Source organism: Rhea pennata, chromosome 5 (genome assembly GCF_028389875.1).
Source record: "Rhea pennata isolate bPtePen1 chromosome 5, bPtePen1.pri, whole genome shotgun sequence".
NCBI classification, from domain to species: domain Eukaryota; kingdom Metazoa; phylum Chordata; class Aves; order Rheiformes; family Rheidae; genus Rhea; species Rhea pennata.
The window spans coordinates 10,151,805-10,172,832 of record NC_084667.1 but is presented as its reverse complement, the minus strand read 5'-3'; the positions used below and the strand labels follow the sequence as shown (position 1 = coordinate 10,172,832).

The 21,028-nt window shown below is 35.9% G+C and overlaps 1 protein-coding gene across 1 annotated transcript in view; it reads right to left on the bottom strand.

Moving 5' to 3' along the window:
• Positions 1-21,028, bottom strand: part of RYR3 (ryanodine receptor 3) — a 231,192-nt gene that overhangs the window by 129,207 nt on the left and 80,957 nt on the right. Inside the window, exons 17-28 of the mRNA XM_062578097.1 lie at positions 20,701-20,834; positions 19,121-19,362; positions 15,558-15,750; positions 11,948-12,164; positions 11,630-11,734; positions 10,025-10,128; positions 9,493-9,576; positions 7,793-7,952; positions 7,140-7,287; positions 4,245-4,450; positions 3,134-3,308; positions 291-499 (exon numbers count right to left, since the gene is read on the bottom strand). Of these exons, the coding sequence (XP_062434081.1) occupies positions 291-499; positions 3,134-3,308; positions 4,245-4,450; positions 7,140-7,287; positions 7,793-7,952; positions 9,493-9,576; positions 10,025-10,128; positions 11,630-11,734; positions 11,948-12,164; positions 15,558-15,750; positions 19,121-19,362; positions 20,701-20,834 (1,977 nt within the window). The remainder of the gene's footprint in view (positions 1-290; positions 500-3,133; positions 3,309-4,244; positions 4,451-7,139; positions 7,288-7,792; positions 7,953-9,492; positions 9,577-10,024; positions 10,129-11,629; positions 11,735-11,947; positions 12,165-15,557; positions 15,751-19,120; positions 19,363-20,700; positions 20,835-21,028) is intronic.

Genomic DNA, 21,028 nt, shown 5'->3' with positions numbered 1-21,028 from the left:
TAAAAAAAATGATTTTAAGAAGTTGCAACTGACATGGTCCATATAGCTAACTGCAGTGCAGCACCATAAATTAGTAATACATAGAACAGTTAGGTATTTCAACACAAGGTAACAAGATGACCACAAATGAAGTTGGAGACAGATAAGATGATCTGGAATTATCTAAGGGTGACTTAATAGATTTAAATGACGAACTATTTGATGACACTAGGTATTAGTAACGCTTTAACATCTCGGCTTGCCTAAACAAATTGTCGATAAACAAGTGGTTCTTTAACGTGTAATGTTACCTCAATGTGAGGATGATTTTTTGGCACATTGACAAATGTTGGTAAGCGTTTACTAAACCACATAGCAACATCTCTGTTCATGTTGACAGCAAAAGGTTCAAAACCTTCTTGAAGGCCGCACATTGTGTAATACTTGAACGTACTGGCATCCATTCCAAGGTTCATGCGGCCAATCTGAGATAGACCCAGGGCACAAATTGGAACAAAACCTAAGAAAGCAATAGGACAAAAAAAATCCAACAGTTTATTTGGAAAACGCAAGCATTTTATTTTGGATACATCTAATGTGACCTAAACTTCAATTTCTACAAGGAATGTACATGAAATAATGTCACTAGTGAGTATTTAAAGCCACCTCAAATATAATGGCTAAACTGAATATAATTGCTACTGAAAATCTTGAGAACTTTGGCAATGAATAAACATTGCACACATTTTCCCATTTATCTAAACATTAAACCAGTTAAATTGTTATTGGCAAGCTCTGATTTGCACGAAAGATGAACAAATTAGTATCAAAATGAGCAGTATCTTTGCAGACTATCAGCTTTGAAAAAAACAAGATTTGCAAGAGTTAGATATACGTTTATTAGAAAGACCAATTATTTTCTTAATGCAGTTTAGATTAGTAAACATGACTTTATAAAATGAATTGGACATTGGAAGACAAACTTCAGCTAAATGCTGAAGTTATTAGCAAATAATATGTATGATCTCTGCAGGCATTAAAATTTCAACAGGACTTTTAGATAAGGTTGAGGTAGCTCAATATATTTGTTAAAAAATTTCTTTTGTCATGAGAATCTATAAATTTGTTGCCAACCTCCATCCATCATCATCGACAAACTGATACTTCCTTAAGGCTGGTATTTTTGATAACTGAACATTTTCAGTCTCTATATACCTGCTGCAGCCAATGCCTACAAAGATGAAGATGTTGAATGATTTCTCCATCCCTCCTAAACCAGAACTTGGGGTAACTTCTGGGAAAAGTCATCAATTCTATTTGTACTGCAGAGAACTCCTATCCCACACTTCAACCTTAAACCTTAAGGAAAGCCCTCTTAAGGTAGTCCCTCATTTTCTACCATTAGAAAATGGCAGCAGTGATCAGACCAAAGATGGATAGTGGGTAATTGCAAAATTTTCTGGTAATTACTAATAAGCATGATGCTACTACCAGCTCGATTACATAAACTTCCAAAAAAATTTCAATTAAAAAATACAACAGTATAGTTTGCAAGTATTCCCTCTTTCCTTCAATGCATTTATTTATTGGACAAATACTGCTGTCCAACAAGCCAGAAGCAAGAAACAGAAGAGGAAACAGAGTCCAGAAGAAGTAGTGCAGGTAAGCCATGCATAGGACAGAAAAAAAAATATATATATATATATATATTAGACTCAATTCCACACTCATGTTGCAAAGATTTGTTCTTTTGGTGCAGATTCTCACCCTATGGTATTCACTTTGTTCTCTACAGAGAAGAATATAATTAATACAAATTCTGTATGCTCCAATAAGAAACTAAGGGACTACGTTTTCCATGTTTGGGGATTTTTCAAGGTGCATATTATAACCACTTGTTACCACTGAAATTCAGTTCTGTGCATAAGCCTAGCAGGGCTTAAGGAAAATTTACCCATTCTGACCGTCAAACTCCCACTGATTTTGTATTAAAGGATATGACTCCTTTTACAATACAAGGCCTTTTACGAGGCCAAATGACTCCTTTTACAATACATTCTTATGGAGCTAATGTGCAGCACAGTCTGAAAGGTTACATGAGTGAAATACAATTTAAAAACACTAACAGAGATAGTAGACAGGAACAAATTAGCAGGTTGGGAATCTGAGAACAAAAACTTGTTAGACTTGTAACTACTGATGATAAGAACAGGAAACTATAAGTTCCCTAAGGAAATCTCCATAAACTAGAAAATAAAAGAGATTTTGAAGAGGGAGGTTAAAAAAAAAATCACTGAAGATGTCAAGACTATTTAGAACATTTCACTTTTAAATGGAGGAAAGAAAAGCCTTAGGTATCAACAGTAATAACTACTGCTGCTGAGAATAAACATTTGATTAACAATAAAAGAACTGATTATTCTGCTTCTGAGAGTAAATGTAAGTGATAAATAATGATAAAGTTCCAGAAGCAGCAATGATAGTATCTTTGATTATAGATGAGGAAAGTGAGCAAGGGAGGAGCTCCTAAGTAACACAAGATAATCCAAACTGAATTTATAGACATATAAAAATCTATCTGCAACGTGCTGAAGGTAAGAGCTGTATAAAAACCCTGCTAGGCCCACATCAGCTATGATTTTGTTATTTATCATGCTCATGTCAGGTGACAGTCCCTCCTGGTGAAAGCAGTAGCTTCATACAGCTTTTTCTAAAAAAAAAGCCACTATTTTTAGCACAGTTCTAGCAGATCCTTTTCACTGTTGCATGCTATAAACAATTTCTGTCATGAACATCAACTTTTTAGTATAATGTTATTACATTCACTAGCTAACAACCATTCTTAATTAGAAAAGGCATATGGATTATATTTAAGCTTTTCAGAAGAATCACCCGAAAGCAGTGCAGATGGACAACATACAACATCATGGTAAATTTTATCATTGCTCCAAGTATAGAATCAGTGGGACGATATTCCTTAGCGTTGAATTTAATGAGTTCAAAACAAAGAGTAAAAGGAAGACCAAGAATTAACTCAAAAGAAATCAGCAGGAGCATTATTTCTTATTTCTCAACTCATTAATTCAGTAGGACAAATTAGGTTTTCTCCCCCCTCCCTCCAATAACCATGTAACTATAAAAAGTATTCAATTACCACTTTCTATTCCAAAGTCAGCAAATGCAAGTTCTGAACCTTTACTCGTTATAAGCAACTCTCCATTCAGAGTAAAGATAATTGACTTGTCATCCAAGTTTATCATGCAGCCAACCACATCTCCTGGTTGCCAACTTCGTCCAAAGAATCCACTGCCTTGATGCCAGCGCTGCCCCTAAACAACAGACAAGACCAAAAAATCAAAAAAATAAACATCATACTAAAATTCAAATATACAACATAAGTATTTTCAGATAAGAGAGACTTAAAACTTTAGAGGAAAAGGTTGAAGTAGATACTAATTAGTCAAGAATGGGAATGTGGTACAGACAGCTAAAAGTATCAGGCATAAAATTCTAAATAAGTAAATAAAAAATGTGTAGCAAACAATTTGGTTTCTGTGACCCAATTAAGTAATTACAAGACTCTTAAGAGTCTTGTACAAGCATCTTAATTCTTTGTTTTTCTTGCATCTTCTTCTTTCAGAATCTCAAACTAATTCACAATACGGCTTTGAGGTATATTAATTTAATTAGTATCCTACTTATTTCATATACAGAAACTAAAGCATCCTGAGTTCCATAATATGTAAACAGTAATTTGGAGCCTGGATGATAATCAATGTTCCTTGGACTCCAATTCTTCTATACAGTGTCATTATCATCCTTCCTGTCCTTTAGGAGTTAAGGAGTTAAGCTTGAGAAGAAAGCATGTGCAGAAAGCATAAAAGAGAGAAAAAGGAAAACAAATCTGTGGCTTTCTCTTCCAGTCACTGAACAAACATTCTTATAGGTTTTTTATTTGTCACTTGCCATTCATAAAAAAGCAAACAAATTCTGAATTCTGTTATTGTTTACAGGAGACTTCTTTTTCTCCATTTGGTATATGGAGATGGATCTAAAACAATCCACTTTTGTTGGCTTAATCAGAATGCCCACAACTGAAACACAAATACTATACAGCATGGAACAGAGCTCAGAAATGCTCTTTATGTGAATCAAAAATATTCCAACAGTTGATCTGGAGAATATAGAGGAAATCTTTATTATAGTTCTCCTCCTAGTTTTTTTAAACACAAAAATAATTCAAAAAATAATAAAAGGGTACTGACTTTGCTTCCTTCAAAAACAAATGCTTGGTCATCTGCTCCCAATTCCACATCAGGTCGACATCCTGGCCTGGCCCAGCCAACACGCATATCTCCACCTGTCACAGCTTCAAATTCAAAATACCACTTTCCAGACTTCACTGCATAAGACTTTTCTACTCTGAAAAAACGGATCTTGTCAATGCTGACTTTTCCCACTGTTTGGTCAGCTGTAAAAATAAACAAATGGAGGGGGGAAAAAAGTCTTTTTAATTAGATAAGACCAGAAATACCACTCTTTATCTTTTCAACTGTTCCCATTGTTTTTCCTCTTTGAAAACAGCTATTACGTACCATTACATGTTTCAGAACAACACTGTATAGTGTTCACTGTATTTATAAATTAGGATTTGAAACACACTTGATTTTTTCACTTTTATTCCAATGAAAGAGCATTGGTATATACAAAAATTATTCCTATTGCATTATTTTTGAATCAATATTTTAAACATGGCCCTAGAAACATTCCTAGTAAACTTCCGATATGGAGGGGCAATAATCAGTATTCAGAGGCTTGTTCTATAATCAGATGAACAATTATCCACTACTTAGAATCAACTGACTACAAAGTCTATCACTCAGTACAGAGCCTCAAACACAGAACTCAATAGAGGAGGAGCCCTCAGAAGTTTAAGATTACTACAAGCAATAAAATCCAATGCAACAATGCAGTAATACAATACAAAAAAAATATAGAGTTTAGAACATTTTAAAAATTATAGAATAGAAAAATTACAGAATACAGATTTTTTTAAGTACTTCTCTCTCTCTACTTCAAAAAAAAAAACCCAGATGCTGTGGAAGTGGAAAAAGAGATTACTGAAAAACTACTGACAAGGTAATATTACAAGTTTTTTTCTTTTCTTTCTTTTTTTTTTTAAGGAAGAACTTGAAGGAAAAATGGGTTCAAGCTGTTTCCCATCTATTTCTTACTAATATTAATAATAGCACATTTACTTAAGACAACTATAGGCCTGTCAGCCTCACCTCCACCCCTGGAAAGGTGATGGAACAGCTCATTCTGGATGTCATCTCCATGACATGGAGGAAAAGAAGGTGATCAGGAGTAGCCAGCATGGATTCACCAAGGGGAAATCCTGCTTACCCAATCTGATAGCCTTCTTTGATGGAATGACTGGCTGGCCAGATGAGGGGAGGGCAGCAGACATCGTGTCCCTTGACTTCAGCAAGGCTTTTGACACTATCTCCCATAACATCCTCCTAGATAAGCTCAGGAAGTGCGGGTTAGACAAGTGCACAGTGAAGTGGATTAAGAACTGGCTGAAAGGCAGAGCTCAGAGGGTTGTCATCAGTGGCATGGAGTCCAGTTGGAGGCCTGTGGCTAGCGGCGTCCCCCAGGGCTCAGTACTGGGTCCCATCCTGTTCAACTTACTCATCAATGACCTGGATGAGGGGACAGAGCGCCTCCTCAGCAAGTTTGCTGATGATACCAAGCTGGGAGGAGTGGCTGAGACACCTGAGGGCTGTGCTGCCATTCAGAGAGACCTGGACAGGCTGGAGAGTTGGGCGGAGAGGAACCTCCTGAGGTTCAACAAGGGCAAGTGCAGGGTCCTGCACGTAGGGAGAAATAACCCTAGGCACCAGTGCAAGCTGGGGGCTGACCTTCTGGAGAGCAGCTCTGCAGAGAAGGACCTGGGAGTGCTGGTGGGTGACAAGTTGACCATGAGCCAGCAATGTGCCCTTGAGGCCAGGAAGGCCAATGGTATCCTGGGGTGTATTAGGAAGAGTGTTGCCAGCAGGTCGAGGGAGGTGATCCTGCCCCTCTACTCAGCCCTCGTGAGGCCTCATCTCGAGTACTGTGTCCAGTTCTGGGCTCCCCACTACAAGAGAGACATGGAGCTACTGGAGAGAGTCCAGCGCAGGGCTACAAAGATGATTGGAGGGCTGGAGCACCTGCCCTATGAGGAACGGCTGCGAGAGCTGGGCCTCTTCAGCCTGGAGAAGAAAAGACTGAGGGGGGATCTTATCAATGTGTACAAGTACCTGAATGGAGCGTGTCAAGGGGACGGGGACAAACTCTTTTCAGTTGTCCCGTGTGACAGGACAAGAGGCAATGGGCAGAAATTGAAGCACAGGAAGTTCTGCCTGTCCGTGAGGGGGAATTTCTTCAGTGGGAGAGTGACGGAGCACTGGACCAGGTTGCCCAGAGAGGTTGTGGAGTCTCCTTCTCTGGAGATCGTCAAGGCCCACCTGGATGCAGCCCTGTCTAACATGCTCGAGGTGACCCTGCTGAGCAGGGAGGTTGGACTAGATGATCTCCAGAGGTCCCTTCCAACCTTACTGATTCTATGATTCTAAGATTCTGATAAAAAAATATTAAAGGATATTATCCTTCATTATACTAGAACTACTAATGATTATCTCTGACAGATTACAAATGCAGTCCAGAAGAACAAGAGCTGTAATGTGAGATATGTGACTACCTAAAATTAGGAGAGCATTTGAAAAATAAACGTACATATATTTCAAGCTTTTCATATACCTCGTAAAGAATTAAGAAATGCATGAATTGCCTCAGGTAGCTAACTCTGACATCATAACGCTTTAAACTTTTTTCCAGACAAAACCCATTATGTTCACCCACAGTACAGATTTTTTTTCCAATCTAAAAGTCAAAGAAATTATCATTATCATCAACTACAATAAATCTTTTCAAAAAAAGAAAACAAAACCCTAAGTGATATATATGTCATTTGCATCCTTCATTCAAGTCCATTACCAAAAACACACTAGCATTAGTTAATATCTAGTATGTTTTCCTTATCTATTTCAGTGTTTTAACTTTTTGTCCCAGCATTGTGGAAAAAAATGGCCATGATTTTTGTTTGGTTTACATACCTATTTCTTGGTCTGGTGGCTCAATACTATAGCCATAGCCTGCAAACGTCCTAACAGCTTCACGGAGGCTATCTCTGTTTGATTTTTTAGTACGTTCATCTAATAATGCATATGGCACTAAGCGAGGATTACGTTTGTTCTTAAGATCCTAAAAGAAATTGCAAGAAAGAACATCAAGAAAATCGCGTTTCAATTTCACAAAGACATATACACTGAGATAGGGTGAAGCTGAAATAATACTGTAAGTTACTACAGGGAAGACACAATATTGATAAAGAACAGTTTTATGAATGCAAAGTCAGTCAAGTACGTTAAATCCAATTGTTAATGATATTAAAAACCTACAGACTTAGAAAGAATTAGAGAGAAGTATGGCAATACACTCTCATATAAAACTAATTAATATGCTACTATCAGTTTAGAAGACAGAATAATCTGTCTTAGTTACAAATCCTGCAGCTGCAGCACTGCAGGTCTGACAACTCACTCACACCTGCATGATTAAGGCATTTAACGCTGTTCCAAGTTTTCCGGAGTTTCCATGATGTGATGTCCAACATCTACTCTATTATTTAACAATCCCAACTAACATGCAAGAAAACAAAATCTCACATTCCTCCCTTATGCCAAATTACTCTAAAAACAGTCCCTACCTGCTGAATGCCATAGGTCCATCCTTGTTTTATTCTGTTTTTTGCCCAGACATTATGTGCATTTTCTGCTAGTTTATCAACTAGAAATTCTTGAGAAGGTAACAATTTCACTTCAGAAAGATCAAGAGGGGCAGGTTTATATCCATTTGACATCACGTAACTGTAAGTCAATAAAGGACAACAGAGAGTCAAGATACCCCAATGATGATGATTAAAATTTTCTATATGGCATTCATAGGGTGGTATCCTCTTTCTCCCCCACTTTTTATTCTCCTACTCTCCATTTCTTTGTGAAAATCCACACTGTGTTTGGTCACTGACAGGGACAAACTGCATATAGCTGAAAATCTCATCTTTCATCTAATTGCAGAAAGTCTAATTAAATGGAACTCAGATCCATATGTAGGTCTCTAAACAGTTGTTATGAAAATAACTTTTTAATGAGTACACTTTAGTATTTGCATTTTAAAGACATCTTTGTTTTAAAGAGCTGTGTGATGGTCCATCAAGACATTATTTTTAAGTATAGGATATGATTGTATTTTAAGATATAACATTTTTTAATACAGTAGCCTGCAAAGTTTACATGTTATCATTCATTCCAACAGAATTCACCAAAGCATATTTTAACCACTGCTTTTCCCACTTTTCTGATGAATAAGAAGTTTAAAACGTAGTTTAAATATTATTCTGTACTTGTAGTATGAAATCTTGTGAAAGGTTCTTTTTGCCCTTTAAAATTAATGTCATCAAACAGATCAAGATTTCCATCTCCCATACCATAAAATATTTATTTGACTACTATTTCACTCCCTTTACAATCCTAATTTTGTTTCTCACAGATAAAGCTGGTTCAAGAAAGTAGACATCTTGTGAGATGATAAACTGATGGGATATGAGAATAATCTGATTCGTTGTTGCTGTCTTGAAATGTCATTACTCCACAAATGTCAGCAGTTTAACCTGCCAGGGGGTACTACAGAATTCCCCATAGACAAGGCTACAGAGAAGTGATCCGTGATTCATCTTCACCAGTTTTGGGGTCCTCCTTCAAGGTCTCTAAACAAAAATGTTCAGCTACTTCAGTTCCCCAACTGTGAAGTAAAAAAACCCAAAACACAGAGAAGACAATAATCTACCCCATGCACTTTTCCCAGAAATGTATGCCATTTTAAACAACTTTCATTTTCTAGGTTTTGTTTTTCTCACACTTTTTCCTGTAGTACAGGATGGTTAAAGAATATATTAACTATGTTTTTAATTATATTATGTGTATATGTGGAACAAACTTTTTCTCTGATGGAAGTGAGGTAGATGTAAAAATTGAAAATCAAAGTTATGGGAGAAAGATAAACACTTTAGATTGGTCCTACTCTATTTTGCTATGTGACAGAAAAGCACTAGGATACTGCTTCTAATTTTGTAGTATCTATTCTAAGATCGTATAACATTTAAGTCACATGCAGTCGTATCTGTATGTAGCAATTTGGATCTCCATGACTCACTCCATGAGGAGATGTAACGCCATCAGTATTAGCAGTCAGTAATCATCATAGGCAAGGTAATGGACCAATCACATGCAATTCAGCATTCACATGGAGTTCATTGTAAATATTTTTTTAAAATAACTTCACAATATTTTTTTTAATTAATACTCTATACTTACAAAAAATATATGATCGTTATCATAAGGTACATACTTTTTAGGAAGTTTAACTTTTTTAAGATCTTCCTCAGCTGCTGGATTAGCATGAACAATGTGACATCCAAGGGCCAAAAGGGTTCTATCAACACAGAAAAATGGCAGTAATAAGATACAATGTTATAGTACTTGTCTCCTTTGCCTTTTCCATTTGTTTTGTTTTCATTATAAATATGTTTTCATTACAAAAATATCAAAGGTATTTAAAGTCATTCAAAATAATGGAATCTGAAAACCCTTCAAAAAATCCCTTCAAAGTGTTAAAAAAAAAAAAAAAAAGTAAAAATCAGAGTTTTGAAAATTATGCCAGTTTGAATAAAGCCAACAGGATTTGGTATTGTTTTCTTATTTGTATCTCTGTAGACACAGATTTCTACAAATCTCTCTAAATGTATCTCTGGAACTCCTAGCAAAGCCAGCAGAACACATTTTGAACTAGATATTCTAACTGGCTAGTATGCTTTTAAATCTTAGAACAGTATAAAGTGTTGGAATAAAAAATAAACTCTTCTTTTAAATTTAAAACTCACTTTAGGGTTTCTGTTGACATTTGTAGATTATAGTTCTTCTCTGTTTCAGGTAATTTTGAGAATTCCACAAGACAAGGATGATGCCTTTTGTTATCATCTCGTATCTGTAACAAAGTAAAAGGAAAAAATATTTTCCTGACATCAGAATCAGGACAGAATCAGACCAGTATCAAAGGACCAAAAATATTTAATTCTTTGCACTAGTAAAGACATTGTAAAGAATACCATTTATCTTTGCTCAACAACAGTTATTCATCATTATACAAATGAACTTTCCCATGATTCATTTACGTTGTCCACTGTAAGTACTCCCTGATAAACAACAAAATACAATAAAAGTCTGGATATTTTGTATGTTCTGTATAAATACACAAAAAACAAAAAGCAAGTCTGAAAAATCAATGAACATTTCTACTGAATGTTTGTGTAACAGATTGAGAAACTTTGTATAATACAATCTGCTCTATTGTACGCATTCTGATTCAAAAACCTTAAAGAATCATTTGGTAATGTTTTCTAAATTCTACCAAAATAATAGAGCACCATATTCCTTCTCTGATACCATCCATGTAAGTTTGAATGAGTATCTGAAGCTTAACTTAACAAGTTCTTTCATTCAACATCCAGTGTTTCTATCTTGGTGGCAGTTAAGAGTCTAGGCACCTCACACTCAAGAAAACTGCCCAAGTTCAGAAAAAGCTCAGAATTTCAACAGCAATGATACTCTAGTATATAGTAAGATAGAGCTCCTATTGAGGAAAAAAAGGGGGGGTAAAATAAATCCAACAAATGAAAATCACAGAGGATAAGAAAAGGAAAAAGAGATTCTTTTAAAAGATACATGGGATGTAGTGGTGATTGCCATATGGCACACCATCCCAGTAAAACTGAACTTGAAAAGCAGCAAGGTGAAAACCCCTAACTTCAAGGCAGAACATAACTTTTAGAAGTTTATATTGCTAAGTAAAGTTACCAATTCTAGTATAATTGTTGCTTGAATACAATATACTTAGCCTACGTTTTTAACTGTTTCTCATTTCATAAGACCTATCGGACAGAGAATACCTTGTCATAATCATTCAAAAATGCTAATTAAATAGTCTTACTCCCTTCAAGTTGTTAGGTTCTCCCACGTCATAAGGGTTCACTATAATGATAAGTTTCAACTATAACTACATTTAAATAAAGAACTTTGAAGAATTTAAGTTACTGTTACAAAAGTTAACAAACCTGGCCTTGGTGTTACCAACAGAAGTAGGTTTCCACGTGGAACTTTTCCCTTAGCACCTAGGTGATCCCCAGCACCAAAGGGTGTGTGGTTACTCACTATTGATATGAATTTCAATAGAATTCCAGTTTGATCTAACTAGGAAGTTTCTCAGTGAAGATACTTATCTCAATGGTTAATTATTCATAGTGCTAAACTATTTACCTTATTTATATATCAAGTTTGTCTTGTAATCAATAGATAGCAAAATTTCTTTTTTTATTAGGAGTTTACAGGCCACCATTAAATACTCTGCTAAACTTTCAAGTCCAGGTTTTCCAACAGGAGGTTTAATCTGCTATGGGCGTCTGTAGCCAGTCAGGTAATTCACAACTCACCTTGCCATACGTCCAGCCCAGTTCTATTTTATTCATTCCCCATAGCTCATGGATATTTTCAGCTAGTTTGTCCCTGATCTTTTCAAGATGAAAAGGAAGAGCAATCTAAAAAAAGAGCAAAACAATTCCATGAATAAGAAAAGATTCTATAGTTCCCATCTCTTGTAAATCCAGAATCACTTAGTTCAGTTAAATACAGCACAACACACAAGTGATGTATTAACTAAGAAAGCAGGAAAGCTAGCTTAGTCTTTTTATTGCCAATTAAAATTTTGTTAGGATATATTTTACAATCCCATTATTGCATGCTTAAAATACCTGACTGGTGTCAATCGGAGAAGGGATAAAGGAAGCTTGGGACAGGAATTGTGTTGTACCCAGCAAATCCCTCACTCCATCAGAATCTCTCTTATATTCTTTCACCGGTTCAAGTTTCATCTTCTCTTTTGGAAGTAAAGCTTCGTAACAGGGAGCATAGCCAGCAGGAGGCAGAAATTTAAACTCTCCATGACGTCCACCCAGGAGGAAACGAACTCTGTGCAATTTACAGTGAAGAAATTACATTCTGAAATAGTCAGCATATATTAACATGGTAAAAAGTCAATCAGTAATTCATATATTTATTTGTAGAGCATCCATAAAAATGGTGGTTTATTTCATGCCTTAATAAGCACTTAAAATTTACCAAACATTTATATTAGCAGATTCTACCACTAATATCATAATCTACTAACTATATTTTTGAAAAATTATTTTAGTCAAAACAAAAATAATTATTCAACACGACCACGTCCTTTCAAAAATGTACTACTTATTTAAAAATCAAATGGCTGTAAGCTGAGTGATTTTTAATACATTTAAATAACCCGGAAACATAAAACAAGTTTAATTTGGACTGACACTCTAAAAATCCAACAGAGACTACTTATATATCACTTGAAATTGTGAAAATAATCTTCTGGCGCATTCATGCAGGTAAGAGGATATGAAATGGTATACAAGAATACACTAAAAACAGAGAATATGGTGAAACTAAAGGCACCATAATCTTACAGAAATCAAGCAAATAAAATTATACCAAATACTACAAATATGAATGAGTTTCAAAAGGATAAATAAAATTCTTATTATACCCATAAATTTTTCTGTTTCTCCTGGGATATATATTTTTGATAGAGATGTAGGGATATATTTGGAAAAACAACAGATGAAAAACTGTCCAACTTCGTATTTTGAGCCTTTTTTAAGCAAAGCCTAGAGGTAAATAGCCTCAGAAAACTAAATACAAATGTTATCTCCAGGAAATAGTCTATTCTTTTCTTGTGATGGGGTAACAAAACCAATTTTTACTTACACTTCTAAAAATATCAGAACTATCAGATTGACAAGTTTCTTTGCCTCTGACTCTAAGAGTCTTAACAGACTCTGAGCCTCTCTACATCATGTTTTTAAAACCCGATTACTCAAAAGCAGCTGTGCTTTTTTTTTTTTTCTCATTTTAAAATAAATGTCCAAATTTTTTCCTCTGAAAAACATGTTTTACGTTTGCCTGAGCTTTGGAAAGAACCCTCCCGAAAATCAAATATAAAGCCATGTAATTCCTAAAACCAGCCAGAAATACATAAACTTATTGCTTTAGGTTAATTACTATTCTTTTTGCTTCATTTCTGAATTGGGCTGCACTTACTTTCACTAAAAGCATTCTTGCTAATCTAGCTAAGTATGACTACCATTGTAGCAACTACGTGTAGTTTTCCTAGCTTGAATGCCAAGACTATGTTAAATAGTTAATGCTTCTCTTTTGCTTACTGCAAAGTCTGTCTGTGAAAGACAGAGCCCTATGGTACCTGCATTTAACACACCACACTTTTAATAACTAAAAGCACCCAACATTCACTTTTAAGACTTTTCAGGTTCACATTTCCTAAAAAAAAAGTTGCGTTGGACAGCTGATTCAAACTTTGTCTCCCATTTTACTTCTCTATCTCTGCCTTAACAGAGCTTCAAAGAGAGGTTAAAAAATCTGAATTCAAGGGAAGAAAATGAATTCTTGGTACAGAGTTGCTGTTTAAATTCCCTGATTATTTGACTAGCCATATTGTAGTACTACAGACAGAGCTCATAGTATCCTTTGTAAAGGAAGAAAAAAAATGGATAGAGGAGAGAAAAGGAGTAAATTGAGAGCAAATGCCTCTCAGTTGAGGGAAAAAGCAGAATGAGGGATAATGTGGGCAAGCAGATGCTAACAAGAATTCAGAGCAGAAAAACTGGTGTTGGAACAACGAAGTAGATCAGGAATCAGACACCAAGAGAGGCCACCCAAAAACAGAGGAACAGAAAAGGGACAAGAGCAGCAGAAACAAAGAGTCTGAGTCCAGCAGCGAACACTCTCCTCCACAGCCGAACGCAGGATTCCAACGTCATAACGTTTCTCTGACATCAACAGATGCAGAAGACAACTTATAACCTATTATTGCTCTCAGCTGGTATTAACTAAAAGGACTGATGTTCTCACAAAATACACAACATCAAATAAGAACAAAGAAAAACTATCATAGTAGTTGAGACAGATACCTCAAGGCAAAAAAAAGTAACTAATATTTTCAAAAGGTCTTGTACTAATGCAGCTACATGTTAGGATCACTTCCAAGCAAAAAAATGAAACTCGATCAGTTATTAGCCCTTTCATAGGTCTCCTTTATTCTGTTTGGTCTTTGTTTATATTCACCTGACAGTTTCTCTTCCTCAGAAGACCTCAAAAGGGAAAGTCCATAGATGTTAGTTTTCAGATTTACTTTATCTCAGAGACACCAAGCTTTTTTCTTCCTAATTACTAATTGTGTGAATTATTTATAACATGATCTTATTAAATCTATTAAGAAATCTATGAAATCTTTGTCTATTCTGTCTATCATCACCTAAGAGCACAAGGTATTAGAAAAACCCTCCTTTAAATAAAAGCCCATCTTTTTAATTTTTTGTTTCCTCCACCTCAAACTCTCTCCTCTCTCCTGATTATCCCTTCTAAATTTGGATATTTAACACAGATATTGAAATCTAGACCATTAGCATTTTAACTGAGGGAAAAATCTTCATAGCTTGTCTGTATTTTACACGGAAATCATGCTCAGCCTACAAAAATAGAAAAATCCCAGCCTTTTTTGCTGAAGAATTCTCCTCAAGTCTTTCCATCCTACAGATGTTGCCAGTCAACAACAGCAATAAAGATGCTGCCAGTGAACTGAATGGAAATTGGTCATGTAATGACAGCAGTGCAAGAGCTAGTCTTTTGTTGCTGTGTTAGCTTTGTTATGCTAACTCATGTATTTTGGCTGCTTAAGCAGCGTGACCTTAGCAAAACATTTTCTGAGCAAAGTAAAGGTAAGATAACAATTGTAAATTCGTTTTTTATGATTTTAGCTGGAAAAAAAAGGTAAAGAATGGATAACATTAGTAACAAGATTCCAAAACTGCTTCTCAGCACTGCTTCAAGTTCCCTACCATGATTAGGGTATTGAGTCTCCACAATGATTCACACAATGATTCAGTTTTTTTTTTTTTTACTTCCTGCTGAGATTGCCAATAAGAATTTTAATTAGTGCTAAATGTGGTACTGTGTTTCTGATTTAAACTTTTTTCACTGATAATTGGATTGAGACCAAATTAATTTCCCATAGGTCACCAGATACCCATCAAATTATTATTTTAAAAAACTGTGACTTGGTCAAATCACTGGGCTTACATTTTACCTGAAGCGCTCCCTAAACAAAATAATGCTTTTCTGCCTGCTTCCCTTCTCCCACCTGAGGGATGGGCAGAAGCAAAACAACAGATTACATACAATAAATCATATATAAAATCAGGAAATAGTCTGTCTGACAAAAAAAGCGAAGAAAACAACATTAAAACGAAGAGACATAGTACTTACTTTACACCTGCTGATAAGCTTACAACAGGAAAGAAAAACCCTTCTATACTGAAGTTCTCAAACATTCCTTGTACAGGTTGTCCATTAATGCGGAATGAAATGCTGGGCACACCTAAATCCAAGCAGCAGCTAACCACATCGTCAGATGCCAACAAATGCTGATTGACAGATGCCACAGCTCTGGGCACTCGACCTAAGAAAAAAGTAAGTAGAACCTTTAACCAAACTCTCCAGGTTTAACAGTGAAATAATAAATACGTTCCCTCAAAAACAACGTCAAGTTTTGGTTCTCAGTCGGAAAAACATGCTCTCGCCTTCCCTGTGCTTTGTGAATCGTTCTGCTTTCAGAAACACAAAATGAGTTAATATTCTTCAAACTGATATGTAGCGGAACAGTGCATGAACTGAGCAAATCACTCAAGACCTCATGTGGTTCACAATACAGAACATGCTCAGCTGAAACAATGTGAGCTCACACTGTAGCCTAATACAAGAGTACTCAAGCATAGTAAATGATGTTCCTCGGCCTTGATAAAGCTAATAGTGATACACTAAGTCATTTGTTTCTTTATTTGTGAAATTCAGGTTTTCATATGTATCGTAACTAATTCCACATGTGGATGGATCAGGACAGTATAAGGCTTCCAACAGTTACCACGAGCACAGAATTCAACGGATCACACCTGTAAACCATCATGCTTCAGTGTAGTAGTCCAAAACATTCCCTCCTCCCCCCCTTCCCAACCAATTACCATGCATTGGGAATTTATTCGAACCTTCACCTGAGGGTCTAGCACCAAGTAGTACTAGAACTTCACCTATATCAAGTACTACCAAAGACAGGAAGGATCACAAATTTGATTCAGTGCAGCACTTACTGTTTGACCTGTATCAATACACCTGAGAACATGACTATTAGTTGCAGAAGCAACCTAGCTGGAAAGCAACAGCCTTAGCAAAAAATTCGTTTATAAAACAAGTATTCTGTTTCTGTTGGTATACTGATAAAGACATTTTAAAAAGTACGTTTTGAACAGCATGACAAGTGCAAAGTACATGGGGAAAGAGGAATGTGCTGTTCATGTCACACCCACTGACAAAGTCCATTGTAGTCAGATGCCCCAGACCTCTAAAGGGAAACATGAGAAGAGGATTCTGGACCTGGGATTATAGCCAATATCCAGGTTTACAGTAATAAATACCAGGAGGTAAAATGGTATACTGCGTTTTGAAATAATAGATCAAGGCTTCCATAGATCAGGTTTTCATTAATTCTATCAAATACAGCCTCAGACTAAAGACAAGGAGCTTGGCATCCCCTAGTCGGGGGGAATGGCACTCCCAGCCACGCACAGGACACGGCAGTTGTCATTGGAGATACCAGTAACAGTTAACAGGAGAGAATAGCATCCGTAGTTACTCACTCACATGCATTCACAGGTAACTGCAACTGTCTAATCCCACTTGAGTATCTGGGTGTATTTTTAATCAGGGACTATCTTCTCAGAATTCCTTTCAAAAAATGTTTCCCTTGGAAACATTCTATGACAGCTGTAAAGCAATTCTAATTAATTGGTTAAGTACTATTCCAAAATTGTAGTCTTTGAGACTTCTTAAGAACAAGCTAGTCAACTACATGTTCAGGACAGTTTAAATTGATTTAATTTTCCTGTACTGCAGGAGAAGAGATTTAAGAAGACCTTCCTAAAGGAAGGTTCCTAATGAAACCTTCTGTGGTTCTGTTATTAATTTTGTGATAATGATTTCTGAAACCATTTCTAATGGAGTATATTACAGATGCCTCCCAGCCTACTCCCTAAAATCATTTTTACCTTCTGAGAATTGTTCACCAGGGCTACAAAACAAAGTTGAATTATGTGTACAAATATACATATATAGATATTTTACGCTCAAAATCTCATGCTAAAATAGCATTAATATAATTGAACAGTCAAACAGTCTCATACCCTAGCATGAAGTGTAAGAATTAAGGTGAGAAAAATCTAATTTAGTGTATTTAGGTATATGATTTATAATACAACTTTTCATTGCATGATCCCACCTTATTCCTTTCTGAGCAATTAAATAGTACTTAGCAGCATATAGTACTTCAAGGTTCTGAGAAACATGAGGAAATTTATAATTTTACCTACAGACTTTGAATGGTGTGCAGTAAATAAAGCACTAGCCACAAACGAAATAGGGTAAAAAAATAACAATTTCTGACTTTGATCCTAACAAGCACCATCTGCTGTATGCAAGAGAGATCTGGAAGGAAAAGTAATATGCTACCTCGTAATTACAGATTGTACCATAGTATGCACACAAAAGGACTGAAATAAATTCACAAAAAGTCCTTAATGCCTTTTTCCTCCACACTTCTGAATGGCTGGTTTTGCAACCTGATTTTTTAAATCACTGTTCTGAGCAAGATACCTTAGATCTTAAAATTCCAGACTGAACAAAACTCAGTCATATGCTTCTATAAGGATACTTACATGATTTATTAGCAAAACTAATACTAGTATCAACAAAGTTCTACTGCATTTAGCTCTCACTTGTGAATTAATGGTACAAATGCAGCAATATTAGAATATTATTACTCATATGGACCTGCACTATATATAAGAGAATAAATCAGTTTGCCAGTATGTTTCACAGGCACTTTCTATCAGAAGACGAATGAATCTCAGGTATCTTAGTTCTAATCCAGTCCCTGGAAGAGGAAGTGCCTGGCTCCTTTGGATCTGTGTCCTCCCAACTGCCCTTCCCTATTTCCGGTTCCTTCGTCTCATTTTCCTCATTTAACCACATGTCACTGCCTGGACTTTTCCGACTGTATATGTTGTAGTTCCTGGTATCCATTAACTGTCTCCTTCATAAACTGAAAGTTTAACTACTCACTGCACTGCAAAATGAGTCTCCTAGATTACTAAACAAATTAAGAAGCACTCCTAGTAAAACTTTATTTTTTCTGCAAAACCTACTTTAGATAGCAAGGTGTTTGACAAATAATATTTTTTTTGAACAGCATAGCAACTATAGGTTTTCCATTTGATCTTGGCACCACAGAAATCCATGTTCTAAAAATAACAAAAGTTCTCAAAATAGTGTAGCAATTCTTATTTTAAATTTCCCAAATTATCCTTTATGATTAGATTTACTAAAATGTATATTAAATTTATTAAACATTAGTAGATGTAAGGATAACAATGTCATTTAACTATACACACAAATTAGAAGAATACTACATTATAGAGATCCATATGCAATGAATTTGTCCAGTATCACTACGTCCATTGATTTTGGACAGATACACTTAAGCTAATATTGATCTAGAGCTACATGCAAAACCCACTCTGAAAATGCCATCAAAAGAATGAAAATAAAAGCTATATGCTAAACATAATAGGCGTAATTCAATATTGGTTAAAATTTCAGGGAAGAAGTCTCATGTAAAATTCTGAATAACCGCACTGAGTTTAGAATTCAGCTCATGTAATACATGTAGAAAAGGTAGATAACTGCATAACATAATAAAAGAAACAGAACAAAGTACTCACCAGACCACAGATGAAGGCCATCAAAACCATAGGAGTACAGGTCATCACCAACACCATTGCCTCCCCATCCTTCTCCACCACCAGGATAAGGGGCATAACCTGATGTAGAGGCCCATCCAACTCGTAAATGGGTGGGCTCTGCCGTCAAGAAGGGATCAACCTGGTCAATTATTAATTCAAAGTACCACTTCTTATATTGTGCAGAGCCCTCAGCAACACCCAAAAATATGTTTGGCCTTATGCTAAAAAAAGAAAATATAAGCCAGTTAGTGTAAAACATACAATGTAACATATGTTATATTGTCCTATACTGTTCCATTTCACTTTGCAAATACGATACAAGTGTAGATATCCACACTTCACTTATAATCTTTGTTTTAATACAGTGACCCATTTTATGACTTTATAGAGCAGCTTTAGAATTATCCACTTATTAAATGGAAAAAACAGCTTGCATTTTTCCATTTAATATCAGAACACACCTTACTATCACAAAAAGTTCTCTCAACAATGCCATCAAGGACAAATGCAAAGTCCTGTACACAGGATTGTCCATCTCCTCCACTGGTAGAGGCTGCAGACAGACTGGTTGGATAGCAACTCTGGACTGCACAGTCAGCAGTTCACCCTGGCAGCGACGAAGGCTAATAGCATAGCTCAGCTGCATTAAGAGGAGTGTAGCCAGCAGCTTGAAGGATTTCATTATTCCCCTTCACTTAGCACTCTGCAGACCACATCTAGAATATCCAGTTTCAAGCCCCCCAACAGAAGAAGGATATTGATAAACTTGAGTGAGTCAGGTGGAGTGCTACTAACATGGTCAGGGAGGTGGAGCACAAGAACTGTTAAGAGAGGCTCAGGAAACTGGTCTTGCTTAGACAGAAGAAGAGGGCTTAGAGGGAATGTAATTGTAGCAGCAGTATTTAAGAGGAAGTTGTGCAGAAAATTGAGCTGCATGGCAGAAGAATGAGATGCAATGGTCATAAACTGAAACAGGAGGTTTTGACTGAAAGTAAGAAAAAAAATCAGTATAAAGTATTGGAACAAGTTGCCCAAAGCGATTAGGAAACCTCTGTTCTTAGGATTTGTCAAGATCTGGCTTAACAAAGTTCTAGGCAACTAAGGCCTAGGTATGAATTCAGTGTTGATCCTGCTTTGAAAAGGATGTTGAACCAGAGACCTCCTGAGGTCTCTTCTAATCTGTTTTACTCTATGATCAAAATCAGCATAGAGATTGGGTGAAGATCCGTATACCTCAAAATTTAGGCTAGAAGTCATTAATAAAACTAGATCTGTGATTCAAAAATCCCATTAAAAAAAAAAAAAAAGGAATACTGATTTTGTCTTAATTATATGAATCAATAGTGTTGTTACTTTCAAGCCCAGTTTCCAGAATAACTGTCACCTTGCTAGTAATACTGAATTTTTAAAAAAGTTAACACTTAAGCATTTCCCAAAAAGTCAGTGTCTGACTAGGAAACAATGGAACATCTCTCAGGTTACCGTATTTTCTTACATTAAGTACTATAGACACAGCAGTTCAGGTTTTTCTAATATAACAATAAAACAAGTCACAATACCTTGTCACATCATTAATCAAACGTGTTTGCAAGAGTAAGTCTCTTCTAGGCAGCAGATTGTCACAGATCAAGTTCTGATTGGCTCGAACTGCAACTTCATTACAGAGACAGAGAGAGCAAAGGACATCGAGAACCTGAAAAAAGGTCAGAAGACAGTCAGGCAAAGGAAGTGTTTTACATATACACAACAATTCAATTGTTAATTTAATTTACATTTAGAAGAGACATAAAGCATTGGTACTCTTTTCTAAATTCTTTTCCACAGACATAGACCAAATGTAGTCTACATTACTGACAGTGAATATTCAATATTAGTGGAACATACATT